Below are 27,726 nucleotides of genomic sequence, written 5' to 3' on the forward strand. Positions count from 1 at the left end.
ACCAAGTCAACAAAAGTACAAGAGCGCAGCATGTCGTCAGCCTTGAAGACCATACCGACTAGACATCGACTGGAACTCCCACGACGCCATACTGCTTCAGGGAGCGGAATACGTCAGCAAATAATAGCCTTCTCATGTACCTCTCGCTTCCTCCTTGTAACTATAAAAGGAGGTAGCCAGGGCCATTTCTCGGGGGCGGCGGAAGGAAAAACACACCGATAGAATCACACACTTCCACGCTGCTTGGGAGCAACGTCCCAAGCAGTTCGCACCACCCTCGCCAAGACCTGGGGCTAGCTCCCTCTCTCACTCAGCTTGTAACCCCCTACCACGAGCACTCCGGTGCAAGGAATACAAGATCAATCTCTCAGACTGGACGTAGGGTCTCGACTGCCCGAACCAGTATAAACCTTGTGTCTCTTTGCATCACCATCCGGGATTAGGGACACGCAGTACAAATTCACTCGTTGGTTGAGGGACCCCCGGTTCCAAAACACCGACACTAAGGATTTCATTCTCATGGTCATACAGTGATTTCCTACACATCTGCAGGCCAATGTCATAAACTGTCATATCCATCATGCTAACATCCCTATAGTTCGGAACGTCACTAAAAGGTACATTCATCGACCACAATTGCATAAGCTCTGTCGCTGTGTAAGATGGTGGTAGAACGTACTGTTGTGCTTCGCTAATTCTACCCCATAAATCATAGGGGGTACCATCATCTAGCAAATCTGTGACTAGCCTATCCTGAGATGGGATAGCACGAAGTACCTCAGTTGGTACTGGTAATGGCATAGTATGAATTGGTACTGGCATGGCATAAACCGGTGTTGGCATAGCATCTGTACCTCCTTGGTCATCATCAGAATCGTCTGAATCACTGCTAACTACATCACCGAGCCTATCCTCCTCCTTCTCCTGCTCCTCCTCTTCCCGTTCGAACTCGTTCACATCGAAGTCATTGCATATACAGCCTACTGGAGTTGAATAAAACTGCTCCTGCATTAACTAACTGTCCAAATCCATGTTACCTTGAGTTGCTTCCCCTTCGACCCCCAATTCTTGTTCATTGTCTCCAACACCGTCAATGGACGGCCCGTCCTGGACACCCTGCATCCTGTCTCCATTCTCCACCACCAACTCAGCCATGGGCACATTAGAACCTTGGAGCACCCTATTGTAGAGGGACCAATGAGCAGGGGCACGCAAGGGCATCAGGACATAGTGTGCCCTAGTCTTTCCAGTATCAAACCTCCCCTTTAGTGTGAAATCACCACCAAACTTTGTATTCAAACGGATACAATGGTCGTTGAAGCTAGGAGGTTCATTAAACCATTCCAATTCTTCTTCCATATCCTCAAACATATAATCTTCTCTCCTAACACTTTCTCCGTAAAAACTCTGACACAACAATCCATCTACAAAAGCATTTTAAGAAACTTCATCAAGTCATCGAAATCGTCATGCCTACTAACTAATCTAGTATTCATACCTATACTAACTAAGAAAACTAACTAATCTAATATTAATACCTATGACAACAATTCTAACTAACTATACTAAATACACTAACTAATATTAGTACCTATACTAACAATACTAACTAACTATATTAACCAATTATACTAACTAACTTCACTAACTATACCTATCTAGCTAACTTTACTAACTTCATTGACTATTTTTGAATCCTAACCCTAGCGAACAACAACTCTATTGAAGCAACAAATGCACAAGAGGATTACCTCGACCGGCGACGAGCTTCTCCTGTCGACCGACAATGGTCTTCTTCTGCGCCCAAAGTTAGAGGATGGTTAAGGACATGGGGTGGCAGGGGAGGAAGAGGATAGGGAGAGAGGGAGGCCGCGCCAGCGATGGGGAGGGGCGGCGGCGCAGTGGGGGCAGGGAGGGACTGAGAGAGAGATAAGGGAGAGAGAGAGAGCCGACGGGGGAGGCGCGGCGGCACGGGCTGGGCAGCGCGGAGTGAAACAGAGAGGGAGGAAAAGGGCTTTCCGTGGGCCTCTATTTCGCTCTGTCGCACCCTGACGGGTGGCACGTCACAACCGCGCTCAGATCGGTGGCACGGCAAGGCCTGCCACGTCACTGACCAACGGACCGGGATGTTGCCACGTACACAATCCTGCCACGCCGTCATGCGTTGTTTTGCCGCGCCTTGAAAATAGGTGCGGCCAAAAATATTAGTTTTGAAAACAAATGTTAAATTTAAAAATAGTTTAAAAAAAGTGTTAGATATAAAAAAAAATCTCATGTGCCGGTCACCTGCTGTCCTATACTCCTATGAGCTCCAACAAAGCTGCCGCCTGCCTTTTTTTTTTTTTTTTTTTTTTTTGAGTAAAGCTGCCGCCTGCCTATCATTCAGCTGCAGTCACGCACGGCGCTAGCCTAGTAGCCTTCCATTCCACACCCTTGGCTAGGCCACTGCAAACACACGGTGTTGTGTTAGACTATGGGATGTTTGGTTATTTAGTCGTTTCTAAAATTCATGTTACATTGAATATTTAGATACTAATAAAGAGTATTAAATATAGATTAATTACTAAACCAATTACATGAATAGAGGTTAATTTGCGAGACGATTTTTTAAGCATAATGAATCTGTCATTAGCACATGTTACTATAGCATCACGTTGTCAAATCATAGCCTAATTAGACTTAAAAGATTCGTCTCGCAAATTAGTCGCAAGTTGTGCAATTAGTTTCATAATTAGTCTATATTTAATACTTCATACATGTGTCTAAACATTCGATGTGACATAAATTTTAGGGGGCCCTATCTCAACAACAACACCCAAAATATAAGATATATTCAATGTTTGGGTAGCGCTACAATCAAAGGGTTAATACATATTCAACATCATCTACAACTACAAGACCGAAAAGAGAATCATTTCTATAAATATGTTTTCAGGAGAGGATACTTCTATTTGGGTTTGTGTCTCTCAAATAACCTAAAATAAGTCTTCCGTATAAATAGTTTGTTCAAAACTAATTTTAGATCTTCTGCTACCTATTTTGGATTTAGATGTCCCGTATAGATTAACTATTGAGAGCAGTAGCATCAACTGCTCCTCTCCTCGATGGGAAAAAGAATGGAATGTGTGATTGTCTTGTCGTCGGATAAGCTTGCTGAAGACAGCGAAGTTTTTTCGCCTGCTGCCGGAATCGTCGGTTGGTTTGGCCACTTGCTCTCGGCTGTTGCCGTTGCCGGAGCCCGTAGGGAAAAGCTCGCCTCTGTATCTGCCGAGGTCCATGCACCAGCTCTCCTGCTCGGTGCATATAATCGTCCGGCCGGCCATTGACGCCCTTGGCCATGGCCTCCTAAATAAAGCAAACTCACTTCCTTCCTTTGCTAATTAGCCTCTGTGCCCAGCTTGGCCTCTCCAACCACCACCGTTCCATTCCATTCCATTCCTCTCCGTCGCGATGGCGGCTTCCTGCCGCCGCCGCTACCGTCACACGCCGGCGCAGAGCTAGCCCACCGACGAACACCAGGCGTCAATGGCCAAGGCATCCCTACTGCCGCTGCTGCCGTCGCTGCTCGTGCACGCCGTCGTCCTCGCCGCCTGCTTCTTTCACCCCTGCACGGCGCAGAGCCGCACCGGAAACATCTCGGCGGTCGAGGCCGCGGTCCGCGCGCGCGCGTCCGAGCTGCTCCGCGACGCCAGCAGCACGAGCCAGCTCGTTGACCTGCCCCTCCCAGCCAACCTCTCCGGCACCGGCGTCCGGGCGTGGGCGCTGCGCGTGCGCAGCAACGCGCTCTGGGCCGACGGCGTCAACGCCACGGGCTTCGCCATCCCGCCGCGCGTCGTGCCGGCCCCGTTCGCGCGCCGCCTCACCATCGTCTTCGAGCGCTTCGTGGGGAACTCCACGACGGCCGCGTTCGCCGCGCCGCGCCGCTACGCGCTGGCCGCGCCCGTGGCCGGCCTCCTCGCGTATGACGCGTCGGCGGGGCCCGACGCCCGGGTCTCGCTCCGCGCGCTCGGCGCGCCGGTGCGCGTCGAGTTCAAGGACGACCTGTCGGCGGAGAAGGGGTTCGTGTTCAACGCCACCACCGCGCGGTGCGTGACGTTTGCGGCCAGCGGGGCGGTCGTGGCCACGCACGCCGTCGCCGCGTCGGGCTCCGCATGCGCTGTCACCGGCACGGGCCACTTCGGCATAGCGGTGCGGCTGCCCGAGACACCGACGCCGCCGCCGCCGCCGCCAGCCTCGGCCGTGAGGGCCAGGTGGTGGGAGTGGACCGTGGGTGTCGGCGCCGGTGGTGTGCTGGGAGCCAGCGCCTTGGCGCTCTCTGTGGCCGGCGCGGTCAGCTGGAGCAGGAGGCGGCGAAGGGAGGAGATGGAGCGGCGGGCGATGGCCGGGGAGGAACTCGGGAGGATGACGGTGCGCGGGAGCAGGATGCCATCGGCGAAGGTGGTAAGGACACGGCCTGAGTTGGAGGAGCGCAGCCCGGCGTGGTAGCGGTAGGCGTGCTCCTCCGACTCCGAGGACGTTGCACCAGTGGCAGCCGGATGCTTGCGTGTGAGGATTCCAACGTTTCCCTCTCTGTTTTGCCACACATGGGGTCGCAAATCACCGAACTTTCTTGCAATTTTCAGTGGGAAACCTTCTGCGGCGCAAAGAGACTTGCACAGCTCGATGTACATTGTCCGGATTACAAATGTAATGGAGATAGATATTTATATTCTTATATTTTTGCGATGAACTAAATATTTATGTAGGAGTGCTATTGTACAACAGACTTGCAGTAAAAAAAAAAGGCAACTTCATAGTACATCGAGCTAGTATAATATTTTCTCCAGAACTGAAAACGAAAGGATTTGTGCCAATTAGTAAATTTGTGAACTACATAAGCCAAGCCGGATTCACGGCCCGGGCTGGGGGGGCTGCAGCACGGGCGTGGCCCAAGTTTTTATGGGAGCAGCTTTTCATAGCCAGCCCAGCCCACCCCGCCCAGCTTTCATTCAGCCCACCAGCTGCATCTCGCAGTCGCAGGCCTCTCCAACTTTGGACTCCTCCAGGCCGCCGCTACACTCGAACCCGACTGCGAGACGCGACTGAGCCGGCGCTCCTCTCTGCGACGCCGCCAGTCCACCTCAGTCCGGCCTCCACAGTCGCGCCGCGCCGCCGCTCCTGTCCCCGCGAGTCGCGACCGGCTTCCACTTTCTCCTCTTCCTCTCCATGGCGGGCAGCAGACGTGTGAGGGGCTGATGGCCTGACGCCGTGACTGAAGCCGGCCGGCTCCAGGCAGGCAGGAAGCCTCGCGCCGCCGCGTGACTGCATCGGCACTGTGGCAGTGCGCTAGTGCAGCACCACCGACGCCCCCTGCTTGAGCTTGCACAGCAAAGGTAAGATCTAGGGTCTGTTTGCTCAATTTCGAATATTTCGATGAATGCCAATGCCTTATTATTGCAGTAGCATGGTATGGCTAGTGAGATTTCTAGCCTTCGCGTTTCTGGATCCGCCAACTGAGCCAAGGCATGGCACACGCTGTGAAAACAGAATTACCACCAAATTGGTTGGCTTGCTCCAATGACTGATGAATATACACTAAACATGAGCAAGAAGTAGCTGAAAAGTTATTATTTCCCCAAAATCATATACACACTTCGGCTTATATCAGGAATGTAAAGTATACACCATAAAGTTTGAAGCATTGGAATAGCCTGCCGCCTAAGCATTTTTGTGAACAATGCAGTATCACGGCTGCAGACTTGATGTGCCTACCACCCATTTTGCCTTTTATTAGCTCACTATTGCAGCAAATAAATGCTGAAGGTTTCCCTTTTGTTCTTTTTCTGGGACAGGTTTCCCTCTGTTCCGATTCAAGGGCAGCAATTTGACCAGAAAAAACAGAAGCTGTCCGAAAGTTCTTCAAAATGTCACCTGAGAACTACTAATACTACTTAACAAAAGCACTTCACGACAATGCCTAATACCTTTTCTTCATATATACTTCAGCAGAGTTCTTCGCATGTGTGAGCACAGGGTCTTTGTATCTTTTTACAAGGCTGCAACGAGTGAACGTGTACACTGTCACAATTTCTCCTAAATATTTCCATTCGATGTGTATGACCAGTACTCTTTGACGAGCTCACGGAAAAGAGATCCTTCGGTTTCGATGAGCTTCGTAGGTTTGTCATACTCCACTACTTTCCCTGGAAGTAAGTTGGACATCAGATTAGCATGAACTTTGCATGAAAATGCTGCAATTCTATCTGGAGACAGACTTTCACAATCTAACAAAACTAAAACAGAAAATAGTACGATGAAATGCCAAGATAGTTCAGTTCTGCTTTATTGTTGAGGTCTGGCACAAGTTGGCAAAGTTGGCATGCATAAATCACCGCGAAAAGGTAGTAGTAAAAAAAGTATATGTATAAGAAAAAGTGTTCTCTCGTATCAACAATATATCGTTTTAGGTCTTTCAAAAAAACATTATATTGTTTTAGGTATAATATATCCCCAGATTCCAGATCTAGTTGTGCTGATTCATTAATCTGTAACTAATGAGTACTGCTGTATCTCTAGCAAGTTCAAGAAGAAAACATACCGTCACTCATTGCAAGTACCATATCACAGTCCATAACAGTGGGTATACGGTGTGCGACAGTGATAACAGTGGAATCTCTAAATTCTGTCCTGATTGTTTTCTGAAGGATAGCATCAGTAGCATTGTCTATAGATGCTGTGGCCTCGTCGAGAACTAAGATACGACATCTTCTTAGAAGTGCACGTCCCAAACAGAAGAGCTGCCTTTGACCCATGCTCCAGTTCGAACCATCTTCCACAACTATACAACGAAGTCCGAGTCAGAGAACTAGACAATCGCATATGCCATGGTATCCAAAGAATATTACTCATATTTGTGTGCCTATGTGAATGAAAATCCCATATTTTTTTATGGAAGTCAAATATACGATTTTCCCTTTAAAAAGAGAACTTATTTATTTTACTTCGACCTCATGAACATGGACATTTGACTTTCAGTTCTTCTTTTACGAAACAAGTGTAGATTATGGCAGTGCAATGTAATGGGCATGTATTGTCACCCCTAGTCTGAACTTTATGTACTTTGGCAAATTCAGTGTCACAAATTTTTTTTTTTTTTGGTCTGACAATGATCCATCCAAAATGCCTTAATTTGTTAAGCATTATGGAAAACAATATATAGATGTAGCAAGGAATCCTACCAAGTGAGTCCAATCCCTGTTCCTTCTCCCGGACAGCTTCAAGAAGCTGACATTTGCCAAGAACCTGCATTAGAGTAGCAAGAAACTGAATCATAGGTATATAAGCCATCAAAAAGGGAGATAATTCTCCCGCAGTTGGCATAAAACAAAGGGGAGAGAGAACTTGTTATATGATTCAGTTTACTCATCTGGTCATTCAAAATATGTTCTAATTTTTTTTTTCTCGAACAAAATATGTTCTAAAACTTCTAAAGTTACTGGGCAGGCACTATATTGCATTTACTGCGTTGAATCTTCCGAATCAGAGGAAGGGGCCTCATTATTTCAACTTAACAAGAAGTTCTTGCAAATTAGCACTTTTTCCATGGTAAACTAGTATGAACACTGAAACTCTGTTTCTTTTCCTTCTTATATAATAACTATATAGGAAGGTCACATGACCATTAGATTCCAAAAGGTACATAACTAAATCTAAACAATGAACAGGGCTAGAAACAACATGAATAGCCATGTTTATCACACGATATCTTACCTCCCATATTTGTTGATCCGAGAATTGCCCAAGAGGGTCTAGATTATATCTTATAGTTCCTTGAAAGAGTGTCGGATCTTGCGGAATGATACCCAAACGTGAACGCAGGTCATGTAAACCTATTGTGGTGATGTCTATAGAGTCTATAATTATTTTCCCTCCAGTTGGCTCAACAAGACGAAACAACGCACCAATTAAAGTTGTCTTTCCACTTCCTGTTCGGCCAACTATACCGATCTTATCTCCACCGTTGAAAGTGCAGGTGATTCCATGTAGTACAAGAGGAGCATCTTGCCTGTATCTAATCTGTTGAATGAAAATCATTCATGTTCATTTGCTAGAATCAAGAACACAAAAAAGGTTTCACTGTAATATGTAAACATGTAAATGTTTACCATTGATTACCTTCAAATCTCTAAGGTCTACCCTGCCAACTTGGGGCCAGTCTGGTGCTGGTCGATTTTCTTCAATAATCTCTGCTGCTTCACTTGGTATATCCATGTACTGGTTCACCCTTTCCACAGAGATGATTTGACTTGCTAGCTGGCACTGGTTTTGGATAGAGAAAACAAAGGACATATTCAGGGATAGGCCATAAGATAATGCCATTCCCACAAAGCCTGCACATGTATAAATTGGAGCAATTAATGTTTCTGATGACAAACTGAAATGTTCATAGCATGAACAATACCGAATGCGTGTAATTTTGGTTTTAAGTCACACACTAATCTCAGTGTTTCCATTTTTCAATCCTTGGGTTCACATGCCAGCAATGTTTGTACAAAATCAAGAGCGGTAAAGAAATGCTATGCATTATTCACCAAATATCCTGCCTGTCATTTACTTGTGATTCAGCATTATCGAGTACAGACAGAAAGACCTTAACATTTTATGGCTTGACTTCAGGAAGCTATGAATACATTGCAAAGTTTTCCTTGCAGTAAATTGAACGATTTATTGCAGATCAAATGCAAGATGCATTGAACTGTCACAGAACTTGCTCGCTTTATTAAAAAGCTTTGGCCATTGTCTACATAAAAACTAGACCAACCTAGGTGGAACTAGGTGCCATTTTATTACGAAAATAGACACCCGAATTCGCCTCAACGAGGTGCCATTTTACATTCACACCCTCGACCAACTGAGCTAGGTCAGCTTCCGGCCCATTGTCTATATATAGATGTGGTGAATGGGTGATACTTGCAAAATGCAACTTATGTAATTGCTCACCAGGGCTAAAAGTTCCTTGAGGAAGAAGGGCCATGACAAGGGCAGAAAAAGAAAGAACTGCAGCACTCATGGTCTCCAAACGTTGAATCAGCCATTCAGTCGCTGCAAAATTATAGAAATATGGACCAGCATTCTTGTCAACAAGTTCCAAATTTTTCTCAAAGAAACGATCTTCTTCCTGAAAAGCCCTTATTGTTATAGCCCCTGCAATCGACTCGCCCAAGTGATTAGCCAGAGCAGATTTGGTAGTGCCATTGATCCTCATCAATTCCTTAGATGAGGCTAAATAATACCTCTACATGACCAAGCATATGAGATTTAACATTTCAGTCAGCCAATGATTATTATGAACGTAAGACATTAATTGGTAAATGATATAATAGCGAAACCAACAGAACCGCACAAAATTACCTGCAACCTGATTGCCAAAACAATCATTGGCACAGAAACGAACAGAACTTGCCATGTAACAACAGCCAATACTCCTAGATTGCTATATGCATTTATGCCGGCACTAGCACTAAACATGAAGGCAAATGGAATATCAAGGTCAATAATACTCAGATCTGAAGAAACCTGCATAAAAGATTTGCAAGTTCATCAAAATCTCCAAGTATAAAATAAAATTTTGGTTTATCATATTTTTATTTCTAGTTAGTTTAAAAAAGATTGCTTTTTATTGCTGGGAGATACATCCATAATACAATTAATATGTAGCAGGTGCAAGTTGAACCCTGATAGGTTGGGTGGCAAGTGACAACCACCCCCACTACCCAATATATCTCAGGGAGATTAGCAATTTGTTTTAAGAATTCTTACCCGGCTAAGTACCCTTCCGAGAGGGGTAGAATCATAAAAGGACATTGGTGCACGGAATAATGAGTTGAGTAACTGAGAAAATAAGGATCTTGATGTCTTGACCCCAAGAACAACAACTGCTAATGATCTAAATAGCAAGAAGAACACTGTGAAGATCCCAATTGCAATGTACACAGAAGTCAACTTAAGTGTACTAACATCAGGATTCTCGACATTAGCAGCCATCCATGAATTCTGTGATATTTGGCCACATACAAAAACTATATGGCAAATAATACCCAGAGAGGCATAGAAGAAGCCTTTATTCTGACGCAGGTAGAGAATATAAGGCTTGAAACCAGTATCACCCATTTCTCTTTCTTCTGTCTTGATCAGTTGATCTGTTGGTGACGGCTTCACAGACTCTCTGTATCTGCTTCCACGAATATCAATTGTCTCCTTGATGGATATTTCATTTGCTCTATGGGTGGGCACTCTGTTTAGATCTGAAACACCAATAGTGTCTTTATGGGCATTTACAAGGTTCTGAAATTCTTGACAATATGCCAATAGATCATGATAAGATGCCGAACGAATAATTTCGCCATCTGACATTAACTGCCAAAAAAACCACTTGTTTGAGATGACATCAACAAAAAAAATACGATAACTAAAATACATATAAACATGGAGGGACTAATATCTTTGCATAGCTTTTTTTTCCTGAAGTGTTTCTTCGGTTCTGAAATTAGCAACTTCATATGCTTAATGAATGACATTTTCATTTCCTATAACAATATGATTTGTAACAGAATAGTGTTCGATCATCAGCAAGAAAGTTGAAACATCATCTTAGGTGTGAAAGCATAAAGAGAGATTTGGATAACATAAGGAAGCATACCAGAATAGAATCAAATACAGGCAGAAAATCTACTTGGTGGGTCACCAAAAGAACAGTCTTGTCTGATAGAGCTCCCATGACATATTCCTGTCAAACAAATAAAGTTTTTAAAACAATCTATGATAAATATTGCAATCCAAAACTGTAGTTTGACACTTACATTAAAGAGACTTGTTGCTGTGTGGGCATCCACAGCGCTGAAAGGGTCATCAAGAAGATAGATGTCTGCATTTTGGTATAATGCACGAGCAAGCTGAACACGCTGCTTCTGACCACCACTAAGATTTACACCCCTCTCCCCGATTTGAGTACGGTCTCCATATGGCAACATTTCAAGGTCCTTTACCAAAGAACACCTCTCAAGTGTTTCTTGGTATCTTTGTCTGTCCATCGAAGACCCAAAGAGAATATTGTCTTGCACAGTTCCTGTTTGGATCCATGCATTCTGAGAAACATATGCTATTTTCCCACAAACTTGGATCTGAAAATTTTAATTCAGAGAAAACAATTAATATGCTTAATTTTCTCAATTTAGCAATATCATCAAGCAAAATAACTATAACAACTTTGCCAATCATAAGATACTGTTGTCACAGGCTATATTTTGAGAAAGAAGTTAGAAACCAAGGTTCTGAAGTGCACATAGCCATATTATACCGCTTAACTATATGTCAATTACGTACCTGCAATTGAGTGTTAAGTTTATGAAAATTACAAAAAAATTCCCAATTAAAAATACTATATACAGGTATCATTATCTAGGAGGAAAAGAAATATATCATAAAATTTACACCTATATGATTTTGTATTCCATAATGTGAAGTTTATTAAATGCATACCGTGCCTTCAGTTTTCGGAACCTCTCCAAGAACTGCAGCCAACAGTGTTGACTTTCCTGATCCTACCTCGCCACATATTGCAACCTTCTGTCCAGCTTTGACTACCAAATTTATATTCTTTAGAGTCGGTTTTGACGGGTTCTCATCCCATGAGAAACTGCAAGAGTTCATCACTATTGGATATTCATCCCCCACACAATATTTCTTCCTAACCTGTCCATTCATCTCAGGCGCATCAAGAAACTTTGTTATCCTGGTGAAAGCTACTTTAGCTTGTATCACAACTCCAATCACATCTGGTATCTGCCTAATTGGATCTTGAACAAGGCGCAGAGTGGCCACAAATGTGAAGACGTTGCTAGCATCAAGAGGAATTTTCAAAAGATAGCATGCCAGGAAGGTTGCAGCCGAAACCAAAATAGGTGATGTCCAAAACAGGAAACTGTTGTATGCTTTCCTAAGCTGGAATGCTGACAACCATTTGATTTCAATCTCCCTTAACCCCTCAATGACCTTCTTGAAATGAGTCTCCCATGCATAAAGTTTCAAGACCTTCATATGAATTAAGGACTCTGACATCGCCTTCAGTCTCACATCTTGTGCTCCCATAAGTTTACTCTGAAATTTGTGTTGCAGCTTGGCCAGTGGAGCATTGCAAGCTACAGTGACAATTATGACACCCAGTGATGCAATTGTAGCAAGACCAACTGCATTATACAAAATCACTAGAGCAATGCAAAGTTGGACACCTGTTGTCCACGTCTGATGGAACCAGTATGGGAATTCACCAATCCGATAGGCGTCGACAGTGACATAGTTCATGATCTCACCAGAAGAATGCTTCAATTTTGCTGAGTTTGATAGCTTCTGTTGTTTCTTATAGATGGCAGCTGATAGGAATGACCGCACCTGGAGTCCTACCCTCCGAGTGCGGAAATACCACTGCCTCTGTGACAAAGATTCACCACATTTACAAATGAACATTGTTACAGCTAACACATAACCTTCATATTTAAAGGACCCTTTCCCAAGTGAAACATTGATGAATGCTTTCAAAAGCAACGGACCTGAAGATAATGTGAGAACCTTGAGCAATGCAAAGAGACCTGAGACCAAGATTCCACTTTTTTGACAAGAAATGATAGTCCAAAAGATTGACGGATTGCCATGTGCCTGCAACTGCTTCTTCCTGTTCAGCTTCTCCATAAACATAAAGTACTGGCTATATGCTCGATCTGAGGGACCTAAAAGCGGCATGTCTTTCTCCTCAAGGGGCTTCTCATAACCCATCTTCATCATCGGATTTAGCCACCAAAATGACATCACGCTGAAAAAACCAGCTTTAGCAAATGGGGTCACATGACTCTGAGAATCAGCCTTTTCATCATCAACAGCCTCAGTGTTCAAGGGCTTATATAAAGCACTTTCAATTCCTCCATCACCATCTTCCCTGATGTGCCAAATGCCATAAACAAGTAGCAGTAGTGCACCTGGTAGGAATAGAACATCTAGACAAGCCTTCATGGTTAGTACCTTATCTACAACCATGTGAACAACCGAGGAACAACAGATGAATCCAGCATATATGGTCAGCAGAACTGACCAAATGCGGAGAAACTTTGGTCCAAGGAAATGTGTTCTGATGCTGAAAGCGAAACTGATAAGGATCAGACAGAATCCCTGAGACAAGGTCGCCATCCACCAATGTGGAAGGTGAACAGAAGCATGCTGACTGAAGTTCCTCCCCAGCATCCACAATGCAAGGCCAAGATAAATGAGACCCAAGCAGCCATTGAACACTACACCAGCCAACTGCAGTGGCAAGCTGAGCGCGACAAGCTGCTGTCGTGCAGATGCTCTGCTCTTTGTAACCCTGACGAGCAGCTGGAGCGCAAGAACGATGATGATCAGAGCAGAAATGCCAATTGACAGAATATGATTCGTGCAAGTGGAGGAGTCGAATATGTCCTTCCATCCACATGAGGCTACGGCTTGCTTGGAGCAAAATGGGCTCCCGCAAATGTCCATCGTCCAAGAACCTGGTGAATACATGTTAAACCAATCCCTTAGAAAACTAAGGTTAAAGAATCGACCTGGCATTCCCGTGTTGTAGGGGTTCTTATCGGTGACGCCATGAGAAAGGTGAAAAGAGGACTAACTTTTGAGGAAAGAAGCCCTGTGTCCAATCTTTACTGCACTGATGATGCGTGGGTCATGTCCAATCTTTACTGTGCTGATGATGCCTGGGTCAGATCCCCTTCAAGCCCCTCTGTAACCATGAACAAGGATGTAGTCATAGCAAAGAACAGACTAAAAAAACTCATATGTGCATGAAGAAACTTAATCTGAGGAACACAACTGATACAAGGCAAATATTGTTGTGTTAAGGACGTTGGTTGTACAGTGTTGGCAAGGCTCTTCGTGATCAACCGTGAATACAAGGGAATAAATAAATGAATAATAACTGCAATATTCTTCATGATCTATGATCTATTAACATGAAAAGAAAAACAAAATGAAAAAACAACGCATCCATCTTTTCCAAATAAAAAAAATATATCATGCATCCATCTGTGAGATCATCATGAAACTAAACTGCCTGAGCAGTAAAGTATAAGATGAGAAGCCAGAGTGGAAGAAAAAAAAAATCCATACCAGGACAAGAAGAAAAATCAAACGGCTGAAATCACCTCGTCTCCCTCGAGGCCTGGACGGCTCCCAAATAATCCAAATAAAAAAAAAAGTGGAGAAGATCAGGGCATGCACTAGCATCTGGCACCGACGAAAACCCAACCAAAACCCCCAAACTGGGGGGACACAAACACAACGATCCCCTAGGTGGCTAGGTCCCCTGGAGAGGCCACACACACACCAGCGAGGCGGCGAGGGGAAGATGCAAATAAAACCTGGGCGCAGCGGGAGAAGCAGCAGAGACCGATCACTGAACCTTCGTGCCAGCGGCGTTTATCCCATCAGTCGGCACTGCGTGTTCGTCGTCCTCGTGCGCAATAATGCACCGCCACCAGTCGGTGATGAGAGGCTCTCTCCTCCCAGACTCCCACTGGAGCTTTTACAGTCTGCTGGCTGTGGTTGGTCTGCAGACGCCTCTTCCGGAGAAGGGAGAACTATAGAAGGGGCATGGATGCGGGGACGCCTCCGTCATTGCTCACGTCGCCGCACTGGGGCCAGGTGTTCGTGTGGCCGACGCCGACGTGCTAGGCTGCTAGCGATGCAGGCGGGGCACAGCTCGTGGACAGCCGCAATTACGTGGAACTGCTAGGGGAGGGACAGAGCTACATGCATACACTGCAGTCTTTCAGAGCATGTTTCTGCTCCGCTCTTTTGCAGCTCCGCTCCATCAACTCCACCATGAAGTGGCTCCACCATAGAATTTGTGGAGCATATGGCACTGTTTAGCACACAGCTTAGCTCCAATTTTAGAAATGAGTTCTTTACATACAAATGGTCTATTATGCCCATGATTGAAATTGCACTTGATATTTTTTGAGAAAAATAGAAAATAAATGATAGAAAATTAAACATATGCCATAATTGGAATACAAATATATCAAGTGTGCCCCACCATCTCTACCGGCATGTTCTCGCCCCTGCGCACAATAGCAAACAACTCCGGGCCGGAGCCACGCCATGTCACCAAAACTGCTGTTGTCCGCCGCCATGGCCGGCTCTCGGTCCGCCGTCGCTGTTCCCATGGATGCAGACCACCAGCGCCTCGGCCGAGCGTACCACCATGTCCGTCTGGACTTCTTCCGACCGCGGCTCCCCTGAACTGGGCAAATCCGCTCTGGGACGCTGGATCCTGCCGCCGCAAGGTGCGTTGTTCCTACTGCTCGCCATGGCCGCCGCGCGGGGAACTCCCGTGGACAGCTCCAATCGGAGGCGCCTCCACCAAGCCAGCTACACTGCCGTGTCCACCACCACCGCGTGCACCTCCTCTGGCCGAAACTCCGCCGGCAGCCCTGCTTCGCGGGTCACCTCCGTCCTGCTCGACGCCAGCCGTAGATGCTTGTTTTTTTCCGCATGGTGAGCCGCCCCATCGCTCTTACTCAACCCCGCACAAGCCATGCCCGGAACCGCCCCTCTAGCACCCCCACGCACCTGACGTGCACCCTCGCCGACCTTGTAGTCGCCGGGTTCGCCATTGTTGCATGCCGCCGCCGTCTCCCGTGTTGCATGCCACGCGGGCACGGAGCCATGCTCCTATGAGCCATATCAGGCCACGCCACTGACATCGATAGGTGCGGCCGGCCATCGCGAAGGCCGCCGGTTGGTCAGTCACGGCCGTTGTGCCCTCTCCTGGGCGAATCGGGCTGTTCCCGTATGCCGGCGTGTGTGCTCTGTTTCTCTGAAATGGGGGAACAAATGTGCCTCAATGGAGGAATTCACTGCAAAAGCGGCCACCGTGACGGAATGCTATTTCAAGGTAACAGTTCATTCTTTCGGTGGTATTTTACGTAACGGATGTCTTTCGATGGTATTTTTCGAATGTCGTGATCTTTCGATGCTATGAAACCAATTTTTCCTTTATTTTTTCCCAATACGTCTCTATCTTTACTTTTTGAGGGGGTATTTTAGTCTTTTGGCTTCGGTGTTGGTTTCTGTACTATATTCTAAACATTACCTAATATACTATGAGACACTGATTTAATGTTAACATATAAGTCATAAACTTTGCTTTGTTACCCCTCAAAAAAAAGCTTTGCTTTGTTAATTATATAAATTAAAAATAATTGAAAAAAAGATAATAACCTAGTACATACATGAGTTTGTTGTCTAATGTCCTCATGATTACATAGCACTAAGTGAGATTCTGTCTTGGCCCGCTTCTAGTTGGAGGGTTTGGTTGTGGGCGTGTTGCTGTTACGAAGTGCGACACCCTAAAGTTTTTTAAAAGAAAACACAACTGTAGAAACGAAATAAATCGCCTGTACTAGTGAAAGCAATTGCCAACAAAAAACGGGCATGCATCAATGCATGCGTGATCGAGAAAGGACTCTCACCTGTCCGTGATATCGATCCCATTGGATGTGGATCGATCGACGAGCACGCAAAGTTGGATCGGAATGCAACAGAGAAGAGGGGCGATCCGCCCGCCGCCGATGCAGAGCGGCGGAGGAGACAGGTGGCTGCGGCGTGGCGGCGAGACGAGAGACACCGGAACGGGACAGGCGGCGGCGCCGCGAGGTGGAGGTCGGAAGGAAGGGGAAGAAGCGTGGGCTGAGCAGGCGGAGGATGCTTAGACCTCCGGCTCCGGTCCTGGTGGTTGCGAGCTCATTGGCCACGAACGCCAGTTTAGCGGCGCATCGGCGACGGCGAGTCTATAAATCGGCGTCCACGAAACGCGCCGCTGGCCGTCTGGTGTTTGGCCATTTTGGTAGCTGAGGCGGTGCGCACGAGCCCTGAGCGGCCCTCGCGTGCTCGCGGCGGTCAATGCCCTACAGCACCCGGTCCAAAGCCCCGGGTAGTTGGGGGGTTAGCTGCTGCAACGCTAACGGTTGTGTATTGAACACGTTCGTGGCGTGCCGGGCGCGATTTGGGCATGGAAAGCCAATGCGCCCGACTGAAGAATCGTGCACGCTACAGTGCTTTGGACGCGCCGTTTGGTGCTGGGACGCCGAATAGACAGATGCTTTCTCCCTGATTGCTACACAAAGTGGCTTTACATGAACTGACAAAAAAAAGTCACTTTAGCCCTGAGATAGGCATAGATTCTCTGAAGCTGGCGGGCAGGAGCTGGCCAGCTCCACGGGGCGTCAGCGTGGAATCTCTCCACTGTTCCGACCCTCCACTCTAAGGGATCATCATCGACGCAGCAAGTCCTTAACCGGCCATGAAGTCTTGCTTTGCTTTGGTGTTTGGTTCCCTACTAAAATTTAGTCCCTATCACATCGAATGTTTAACACCAATTTGAAGTATTAAACGTAAACTAAGTACAAAACTAATTATACAGATTAAACCTAATTTACGAGACGAATCTATTAAGCCTAATTAGACTCATATTTAGTCTTTCTAATTAGTATCAAATACCCGATGTGACGAACTTTAGTCCTGAATTCAAACACGGGAGACGTGGAAGAACTGAACTGCAAACAGACGATGATGAGACGCGTACTATAATCGAGAGCCTACGCCCTGATGTACGTGTATACACACACACACTGAATGAACTGAATGATTGCAGTCGCTTTCACCATCAGTAGTGCTGGGGGCATCCGTCGTTAATGGATGAGAATGAATCAGCCTAGCACTGTCGCCGTCGCAGACGTACCACGAGGTCCGAGCTGCCCCCCCTCCAAGAATCTGGCCCCACCGCGCATGCGACGATCGAGATCGATCCTCTGGCGCAGCATGCGGGAAACGGCGTCCTCTTCCTGCTGGTGGCGAGCGGCTGCCTTCGCGATCCGTACGTCGCTCGTCAGCGCTCATCACGCGCCCGACCCCGTGGTGCCGTGGTGGTGGTGGTGGTCGTCGTCGTCGTCGTCGTCGCGTCGATACACCTCGCGAAAGGGACGCGGCCACGCGCGAGTTGCACGCGGCCGATCCATCCACGCACCGAGTCCCAACAAGAACAAGGGACGGTCGAGTTCTTAACAGGAAGGCGTGTACAAGCAGAAGCTCGCAACAAGTATTCATGGCTTGTTGGTTAGGTGTCATTTCGCTTTCACTGGGGCCACGGGGGTGGCTGCTCTCTTTTGGACTAATACATATGGCTACGTCCAAAGGATAGGAACTGTCTACATAACAATCGAGTGTCTTTGGAGCTTCTGACACTCGGTTGTTAGTGGCCAGGCACAAACACCCGATAAGACAAGAGTACTGCAAACAGAGTGTTACATCAACAATAAACACACGATTTTCATATCGTCTGATCATAATCGATGGTCAGATATACACCAGGAGATATGTACCAAATATGACACATGCGCGATTTTCAGGCATACTAAACCAAGAAAAAAAGAGAGGAAAACACAGATAATACACAACACAATGTAGAGCTAAGAAGAATATTGTTCACCACATTGTCATCCTGTAGAAGCACATAAATACCATTAAGAATTGCACTACGGTCATGATTGAGGTGGGCAAGTTACACATGTGGACATGGTACTCTGAAAAACTTGTCAAAGAAAATAAGTTAATCAGTTGTTCATATGAAAGAATGTAAGCCAAATACTTATGCCAAATGAAACATATTTCCAAAGAATTGCAGGAATCAGAGACATGTGCCACATTGTTCATAAAATAAACATATTTTACAAATAATTTTTATGGAGTGCAGATCCTAGAGACATATATGCCACATTATTCAAAAAAGGGAACATATTTTACAAATAATTTTTATGGACTGTAGGTCCCAAAGACATATGCCACATTGTTCAGAAATGATACATAATTTAATGCATGGTCCGATGCCCCTAGACGCTGAGCTAGGGTTTGCTCCCCCATCGGATGGTCCGACACAAGTAGGGTTGGATGCCCACTTCTTGGTCCAACGCCTTGATGCTTTCTGTTGAATTTGATTCTTTGAAATCTCCGTGTTCGGCTTGGTTCCATCTTCGTGTCTTGGACTTTTCCTGGTCTTTTAGGTCTTGAACATTGCTTCTGATGTCTTGCTTGAGGTGTTGATCATTCGGATCACCACTTGCCTAAGTCCAAGCCACTTTTGCACCATTTGAACTATATCCAAAAACACTAGCAAATGATGTTAGTCCAAATGATCATGTTGATCATCAAACACCAAAATCCAAACTAATATAGGCCAAGGATACATGATGGCCCACTTTCTTGTAGATACTTTGCCTCTGCATTCGTCCCTTGTGGATACTTTACCGCTCCGTGTCGTCTTTGGCGGGTGCTTTGCCACCCTGCTTCCTGGTGCCTGTCTCGTCTACTCTCGGTGGATGCTTTGCCACCACGGCTTCAAAAAAAGTACCTTGCGTTGATGTAATTTTTCTACTGCAAGCTCAGTCAGTTAGGTTTGAGGCGGAGGGTCCTTTTCTCCTTACCGCCTTTTCTTTTTCTTGTTGTATTGGGTCCGTTTGTTGGTTTGCTTGGCCACCTTCTTGGTGCTTTGTAACTTAGCGCTACGAGGATTCTCTCATAGTTCGGTAGTTGTGTCATTGTAATTATCTTTCTCTTAATGAAAAACGTGCTAAGGCACAATCACAAAAAAAAAGGGGGGAAAAGCACAAATACTTTCACAGTTCTGTTGCTTCAAGACTGAAGAGACACTGCTTCAAGACTGAAGAGACACCTCAAGATCTGAAAAGGGCATCAAGCATTAATTCAAGAATGCATGCAAATGCAGTTCAATGCTTACACATGAAGACATCAATGATCCAGGCTTTCCTATTTTTCAGCATGCTGTATATCAATGTAAGGCTTAGAAGCGGCCAATTTCAGGAACAAAAGACAAAGTAGATCAAAATTTTGCCAAGCCACGGGCAACACATATCTCAAGGAATGAAACATCCATGTATCACTAAACATTAAGTGAGAAATGTTTTGAATAAGAAGAATCAGACTGGATGTACCAAGCACTGGCAAAATTGAAGCTAGGATAGCAAGACTTTATTTGACGGTCGTTGTGCCCAGCATTAGACAGCTCACTCTAATGATTCTCGCTCCATGTTCAGCCGTTCAGGCATATACTGTTTGTTGAACTTGTTTTCAGACTTCAGTTTGCCTTGGGCTGGCTTGGTTGTCGGGCTGACCTTGCCTATCAGGGCTGGGAGAACTGGTTCATTGAGATGCGAACAAGTTAAGGATCGAACAATGAAGCCCATTAATCCAGTCGGACAAGCCCAAAATCTTCCGCTCTTGTTGTGTGTTTCCTGTCCTGTCCGTTTGGCTTCGTTTCTCTCCATCTCTTCAAGTGGTGCACAAGGGTTATTTTACATTATTCACTCAATTATTACTTACTAAAATTTTATATTATTGACATTTGCAGGTTGTCTATGCTTTTCTGTTTTGATCAGCTATATTTTCGTCACACAAACATAACTATCTTGTTGTAGCACAAAAGAAAGTTTACTCTGCTAAGAGAAAATGACGTTCTTATATTAAGGAAAAATGTTAAGGTGCGCAACAAGACGCGTTCATATCTTCCATGCCTCTAGAACGCTATGACGTTGGCCCCGTTCGCTTTGCTGAAAAAACAAGATGAAACATTGTTCCGGCTAATTTGTTATGAGAGAAAAACACTGTTCCGACGAAAAGATAAGTTAAAAAGTACGGATTATAAGATAAGAGAACATGGCTGTTATGTGCTGCATTGTACATGGTATAGACGCTTCCGTCAAAAAAAAGGTGATAACAGCCACGGATTAATTACCTGATAGACATCGCAAGTCACTGCATACAGTAGAGTACATTACAATACATAGCTTTGAAACACATTCAGTGAGTGGAGCAGGGCGTTTTGACTTTTGACTGCTTCCATCGTTTATTCTGTCAGTTCTGGGAAAAAAATCCAAGGTGTCACTGTTATTATACTATAATTAATTAATATCATCGGTCGAGTTGACCATAAAATCAAGTGATTAATAACCCGGTGGCATCCGTGTTGTGCACCTGTATAATCATCGCATGCAGGTAGCTCGAGCTCGACTATAATCATTAACAGATATGAACCGTATATGTTGAGTACTATGTCGTATTTCTGGTGGCTCTTTGAATTGTAAATCTCTTTCTATCACTTGACTACCTTGCACAAGCAGTATTAAAACTAGATACCTGTAAATAATAAGGAACAAGATATATCTTGCTACTAGTTGCACATTATATTCCAATACAAAAGGAAATTTTGATTTCAACAACTAGCAATCTCCTACAAAGCCCGGCTGAAACATTATTCTAAAACACAATATTAGAACACTAGAACATAAAAAGGGCACTGGTCGGTCACTTAACAGTTGAATTAATTAGAGCAAATACGTATTCTCATCACCATAGTCTGTAAGGAAAATAGACCCTAGGCACATTTACTTTAGATTTTAGTGTTTGGTAACCAACACAACTAAATTGAACTAATAAATTTATAAGTGATTGTCTTGTAGTTCAATAGGGTGCAAGACGTGACTTGAACGAAGGCGGCCTGATGATCCGATGATCAACACCTTAAGCAAGACCCTAGAAGCACAAGAGAAGACCCAAGATATCAAGCAAAGTCCAAGCACGAAGATAGGAACCAAGTCGGACGCAAGATCGCGAAGAAACATGCTCGGCAGAGTGACCGGACGCAGCGACCGGACGCTGGAAGGTGATCGACCGGACGCATCTGATCAGTTGCTCAGCAACAGCAGGCGTCAGCAGCAGCGACCAGACGCTAAGGCCATATGAGATGTGTGGAGCTGAGGAAACATACCAAGGCTATTAATACACCATTTTAGTGATCTCCACTTGTATAGTGTTGAGTGATTCATTAGGTGATTAGCATATGTGCTTTGCGAGGTGTTTAGGTTGATTAGACCACCGCTTATGCGCTTGCTCTAGGTTTAGGCCCAGTGTTTAGTGAGGTTTGTATACCTATTACCACTCGGTGCTTGCGCGCACCATTGTTGTACATCGGAGGGGCTTGTAGTCTTGCGAGATCACACCAACCATGTTTGTGGTGTGGCCGCCACCGTGTACCAGAGGAAACAAGGCCCGTGGCATTTCGGCCGGAAGCTTGATAGTGAAGACGACGGAGAGCATCTGGGAGAGGCTTGCCGGAAGGCACGTCAGAGATCCACTTGCGCGTGGGGAAGGCCCGAAGCTATCCACGGAGTTACCCGACTGGGAGCTTGGCCCTTGCGAGAGATTCCTTGCGAGGGGCTCCAGCGAGGACTTGGAGAAAGCTTGCACGCTTCTTGATACCTCGGTAAAAATACCGAAGTCGTCGATGGAAGTTTGCATATCTCTACCTTGCTCTTTAGCTTCCGTATTTACATTGTTTGCATTACTCCTTTTGCGGTAGAGATAGCAACACACTAGCAAAACCATAGTTGCACATTTAGATAGTTTATCATTTGCATTTGTTTTGCTAAGGGTAGAAAAAGAGGCCATAGTTTAGAGTCGGATTTTTAAGTTGCCTAATTCACCCCTCCCCTCCTCTTTGGCGTCATGGACCCCCACAAGTGGTATCAGAGCCAGTTGGCTCAATTTGGACCTTTAGCTTAACCGTCGTTGAGCCGACACTATTTAGAGTGGTTGGGATGGATACCTCTAGGCCTCCATACTTTAATGGTACTAACTTTCCCTACTGTAAAGCTAGAATGGCTTATCGTTTTGAGGTGGTAGATTTGGGTGTTTGGAAAGTCACTCGTGACGGGATGAAACCCATTAAGAATCCCGATAAACCCACAAAGAGTGAAGAAAAAGAAATTCATTTCAATGCTAGAGCTAAAAATTGCTTATTTGAATCTTTTAGCATGGATGTGTTTAACCAAGTGTTCACTTTAAATATGGCACATGAAATTTGGTTAAAACTCCAAGAGCTCCATGACGGCACAACTAATATCCGTGAGCAAAAACATTGTCTAGCTAAGCAAAATTATGATTCCTTTGAAATGAATGATGATGAGCTTATTCGTGATATGTATTCTTGTTTGAATCTATTTATCCATGAGCTCCATTCAATAGGATTAATAAAGTGGACATCATGAGGAAGATCATCTCCGTGCTACCACAAAAGAAATATGCAAGCATCATCACCATCCTTCACAACATGGACTTGAGCACCATGACCCCGGCCATAGTTATTGGCAAGATAGTGGCTTTTGAAATGTCATGTAAGATGGGTCAAGAAGTAGCATCTTCATCAAGCAAAGGCAAAGCTCTCACATGTAGTGAGAAAAAGAAGATGAAGGGCAAGCAAGTTAAGACAAGCTCAAGCTCAAGCTCCTCAAGTGAAGATGAAGAAGAAGAAGAGGATGATGATGAAGATGAAGATGAAGAATCAAGTGATAATGATCAATCTTCCTTCTCCACCTCCGATCTTGATGAAGAATCTATCAAGCTTATCAACAAGGTGGAGAAGATGATCTGAATACTCAATGTCAAGGGTGTGCCTATCTAAATTCAAGATTTCATCTTCACCAATCAAAGAAATGAGCAAAGAAAGACAGGATGCTATGGATGCGACGAGTTTGGGCACTTTGTGGAAGTTTGTCCAAATAAGCCCACACCCAAGACAAAGAAGAAGACGTGCAAGGACAAAACCCTCATATCAATAAGGTCATGGGACGATTCTTCAAGTGGAGAAGAAGATCATCACAAGAGACGATGGTACAAGCACTCATCATCAAGCACTTCACGAGTGTGTCTTATGGCAGGAGGGAACAAAAAGCCTATCACTAGTGATAGTGACAATAATAGTGATAGTGATGATGAGCTACCTTCTTATGATGAAATTATGCAACAAAATCTTAACTATGCTAAAGTTTGCACTAGTCAACAAAAGAAGCTTAAAAAATTAAAAGAAAAGCTAGATAGTTCACGAGAAGCATATAAAACCTTGCTTGAATAATATGAGACTTTTGCTAATCTCAATATTGAACTATCTACTAAAATTGAGCAACTTGAGGCTAGTGCAACAACAAGTGCATGCACAATCAATGATGAGCAACTTGTAAAGAAAAATAAAAAATTAAAAGAAAAGTTAGCTAGCTCACAAGATGCTTATAAAAGTTTGCTTGCTAAAATGGAAACCATGTGCAAACATTGTGATGAGCTAACTAATAAAGTTGCTAATCTTTAAGCCGTCGGTACAACCCCCACCAAGGCACCTAAAAAAAGTTCTATCTTTGACATGCCTAAAAAGGATGCTTCTACTTCTTGTATTAATTTATGTTTAGACTCACCCTTGTGCAACCAAGTTTGTGTTGAGAAAGTTGTTGTAGATACATGCACACAAGACGTTACAATGGAAAATAAGAAACTCAAGCAAGAAGTGGCTCACCTCACTAAGGACTTGACTCAAGTAAAAGGCAAGACGGAGCAAGCCCAACTTCATCAAGATAACACCGTCAAGGGAGTGAAGAAGCTTGATGAAGGACAAACCGTGGTTTGCTACATATGTCACAAGGAAGGCCACAAGTCCTATAAGTGCAAGGTGAAGAATGGGGGATGAGCAAAGAAAAAGGAGAAAAAGCAAACAAGCAAGTTCTCCAACACCTACACCAACAAGGTGAATAAAAAGTCCTCCACACCTTATCTCTTAAAGAAGAAGAAAAATGACAAGATGGTGGCCATTAAGGTGAACAAGCAAGCCAACAATGGGGTCAAACGCTTTTGGGTGCCAAAGGAGATCATTTCCAACATGAAGAGCACCAAGAAGGTTTGGATCCCTAAAGGGAAGTGAAAAGTCCGGTGGACTTCGGGGAATTTGAAGACTTGGCTAAGTATGGGTGCATTTCATGGGGTGCATCACATTGGATCATGTCAATTGCCAAGTGGGTTAGTGAATACTATGAACCCAAATTCTCCTTCCCATGTTAGGTAACTCGATTTAATTCCTTTCAATTGGTATCAAGATTTAATTTCTTGCAATTTTAATTAGCATCTAGTTCTCTTTCATACCTAGGTTTGCGTTTGCATACTTAAATCCTTTGTCATGCATATACTAGGTATATCTTATGGTAGGATTGCTCGGTCTCACTCTCAACCCTTGGAGCAAACCTACATGGTTTAAATTGTTTAGGAGCACGGCACATAGCTTGTCTTTCAATTGTTCATCTAATATGTGCCAAAGTCCAAATTATAGATAATTTCTCCCGTATATCATTTTTGAAAATGATTCTCATATTCATGTGATGTCATCTTTCAAGTGGTATTTTTATTCTAAAATCAATGTGCATATCTCCTATAAGTATTCCATGCTTATGTGCATAAATTTAGGGGGGAGGTTACTCTATAAGTTGGATGCTTTGAGACTAACACTTTTTTAAGCTTATCATGTGTGTAGTAGTCTCATTGCAAGAAAAATTAAGTCCCCGGAGTTAAGCATCATACTTCAAATATCCACCACCTATTGCAAGTGGTATAAATCAAATTGGTGTCCACATGTGGTATTTCTAAACCGATATCATCATGTTGATTTCACTTTGATATTTATATGCTTTCTCCATGCATTATATAGATTAAACTCCCTTGAGCATTAATTTATCAATTATGCATAAACTACATTCTCCATCATATGTATGCATATATTTAGGGAGAGCTTAGTCTATGTAATGTGAGAGTCAAAGTTTGTGACCTATTCCACTCCACATATAAAGGATCACAAAGTTTGACCCTCCCTTGTGCTACTAATATCTTTCTTTTTGGTGTTTGATTCTAAAGGGGGAGAATTTGTAGGACCAAAAGCAAGTCCGATCATAATAATTTATAAGTGGTAATGGTCGGAGAAAGGGAGGATAGTGGATTATGGATTAGTCTATGTAATGGGGAGAATTTATAAGACCAAAAAGCAAGGCTTAAATCCATAATGCCACATGAGGACATTTGCAAGGGCAAGATAAGTTTTAAAAGATGTTTACATGTGGTACCTTTTAGCCTTGCAAGTGGTATCTTTTAGCATCGTATAAGCTTGCCCTTTGCATTGCATCCTAGCAAGTAGATAGTTTTTAAATTCCAAAATTTTTATTATTTGCTTACTTTGGTCGTATTGTCATCAATCACCAAAAAGGGGAAGATTGTAAGGAAAATAGACCCTAGGTCCATTTACTTTAGATTTTGGTGTTTGATGACCAACACAACTAAATTAGACTAATGAATTTGCAAGTGATTGTTTTATAGTTCAATAAGGTGTAAGACGTGACTTGAACGAAAACGACGTGATGATCCGATGATCAACACCTTAAGAAAGACTCTAGAAGCACAAGAGAAGACCCAAGATATTAAGCAAAGTCCAAGCACAAAGATAGGAACCAAGCTGGACGTAAGATCGTAAAGAAACATGCTCGACAGAGTGACCAGACATAGTGACCGGACGCTAGAAGGTGATCGATCGAACGCATCCGATAGTTGCTCAGCAACAGCAGGCATCAGCAGCAGCGACCGGACGCTGAGAACTAAAAGTGACCGAACGCATCGATGACACTGTTCATCATCCCGGCAACACATTCAGCACTGACCAGACGCTGGCGGCAAATCGACCGGACGCAGGAACTGCAACGTCCGATCGAGTACAGAGCAGTTCCAGAGCGGTGAAATTGTGACCGGACGCCATCAGCGTCTGATCAGTTGATCGCGCGCCCTAACGGTCGGGATGACCGGACGCGTCCGGTCAGTAGCAGAAAAGCGGGTTTCGTCCCCAACGACTACTTTCTCAGTGGGGCTTATAAATAGACCCCCCAACCGGCCATATGAGATGTGTGGAGCTGAGGAAACATACCAAGGGTGTTGATACACTATTTTAGTGATTTCTATTTGCATAGTGCTTAGTGATTCATTAGGTGATTAGCATAGGTGCTTTGCGAAGTCCTTTGGTTGATTAGACCACCGCTTATACGCTTGCTCTAGGTTTAGGCCTAGTGTTTAGTAATGTTTGCATACCTCTTACCACTAGATGCTTGCGCGCACTATTGTTGTACATCGGAGGGGCTTGTAGTCTTGCGAGATCACACCGACCGCGTTAGTGGTGTGGCCGCCACCGTGTACTGGAGGGAACAAGGCTCGCGGCGTTTGGGCCGGAAGCTTGATAGTGAAGACGGCGTGGAGCATCCGGGAGAGGCTTGCCGAAAGGCACATCGAAGACCCACTTACGCGTGGGGAAGGCCCGAGTCTATCCACGGAGTTACCCGACCGGAAGCTTGGCCCTTGCGAGGGGCTCCAACGAGGACTAGGGGAAGCTTGCGCGCTTCTCGATACCTTAGTAAAAATACCGGAGTCATCGACGGGAGTTTGCATATCTCTACCTTGCTCTTTAGCTTCCGCATTTACATTGCTTGCATTACTCCTTTTGCGGTAGAGATAGCAACACACTAGCAAAACCGTAGTTGCACATTTAGATAGTTTATCGTTTGCATAGGTTTTGCTAAGGATAGAAAAAGAGGCCATAGTTTAGAGTAAGGATTTTAAGTTGCCTAATTCAACCCCCCCCCCTCTCTTAGGCATCACGGTCCCCTACATAGTCCTTCAGTCCATGGGTTTATTAGAGCAATACTATTCAAAGTTCCCACTTGCAGGCCAGGCAATACACACTTC

The 27,726-nt window shown here is 44.7% G+C and overlaps 2 protein-coding genes across 6 annotated transcripts; one reads left to right on the top strand and one right to left on the bottom strand.

The window, feature by feature from the left end:
- The first annotated feature begins 3,322 nt into the window (after positions 1–3,322).
- LOC136519817 (uncharacterized) lies at positions 3,323–5,570 on the top strand. 2 transcript variants are annotated; one of them, XM_066513191.1, is made up of 2 exons: positions 3,323–5,372; positions 5,440–5,570. In XM_066513191.1, the coding sequence occupies exon 1, from the start codon at positions 3,526–3,528 to the stop codon at positions 4,483–4,485; it is 960 nt and encodes a 319-aa protein (XP_066369288.1). In that variant the 5' UTR covers positions 3,323–3,525; the 3' UTR covers positions 4,486–5,372; positions 5,440–5,570. The 2 variants fall into 2 exon arrangements, with proteins under 2 accessions (XP_066369288.1, XP_066369289.1); XM_066513192.1 differs by lacking the exon at positions 5,440–5,570 and having other exon boundaries at positions 3,323–4,545; positions 4,623–4,714.
- Positions 5,571–5,581: 11 nt separating this feature from the next.
- LOC136519811 (ABC transporter C family member 10-like) lies at positions 5,582–16,869 on the bottom strand. 4 transcript variants are annotated; one of them, XM_066513182.1, is made up of 14 exons: positions 14,424–14,789; positions 14,173–14,224; positions 13,677–13,786; positions 11,518–13,556; positions 10,839–11,159; positions 10,679–10,765; positions 9,799–10,395; positions 9,391–9,555; positions 8,980–9,274; positions 8,155–8,369; positions 7,750–8,055; positions 7,218–7,281; positions 6,578–6,817; positions 5,582–6,182 (listed from the first exon to the last, which is right to left on the bottom strand). In XM_066513182.1, the coding sequence occupies exons 4-14, from the start codon at positions 13,543–13,545 to the stop codon at positions 6,073–6,075; spliced, it is 4,428 nt and encodes a 1,475-aa protein (XP_066369279.1). In that variant the 5' UTR covers positions 13,546–13,556; positions 13,677–13,786; positions 14,173–14,224; positions 14,424–14,789; the 3' UTR covers positions 5,582–6,072. The 4 variants fall into 4 exon arrangements, with proteins under 4 accessions (XP_066369279.1, XP_066369282.1, XP_066369278.1 ...); XM_066513185.1 differs by lacking the exons at positions 14,173–14,224; positions 14,424–14,789 and adding an exon at positions 16,539–16,869; XM_066513181.1 differs by lacking the exon at positions 14,173–14,224 and having other exon boundaries at positions 14,424–14,802.
- Positions 16,870–27,726: the final 10,857 nt, after the last annotated feature.

The sequence above is a fragment of the Miscanthus floridulus genome, chromosome 18 (assembly GCF_019320115.1).
Source record: "Miscanthus floridulus cultivar M001 chromosome 18, ASM1932011v1, whole genome shotgun sequence".
In the NCBI taxonomy this organism is placed as follows: Eukaryota; Viridiplantae; Streptophyta; class Magnoliopsida; order Poales; family Poaceae; genus Miscanthus; species Miscanthus floridulus.

Excerpts from the sequence above, each read along its gene's own strand:
- LOC136519817 (XM_066513191.1), top strand. The coding sequence starts at position 3,526 with ATGGCCAAGGCATCCCTACTGCCGCTGCTGCCGTCGCTGCTCGTGCAC.
- LOC136519811 (XM_066513185.1), bottom strand. The coding sequence starts at position 13,545 with ATGGACATTTGCGGGAGCCCATTTTGCTCCAAGCAAGCCGTAGCCTCA. Across the intron at positions 11,160-11,517 it reads TTCCGAAAACTGAAGGCACG|ATCCAAGTTTGTGGGAAAAT; the intron begins GTATGCATTTAA and ends TAAAATTTTCAG. Across the intron at positions 6,818-7,217 it reads ACAGGGATTGGACTCACTTG|TTGTGGAAGATGGTTCGAAC; the intron begins GTAGGATTCCTT and ends TTCGTTGTATAG.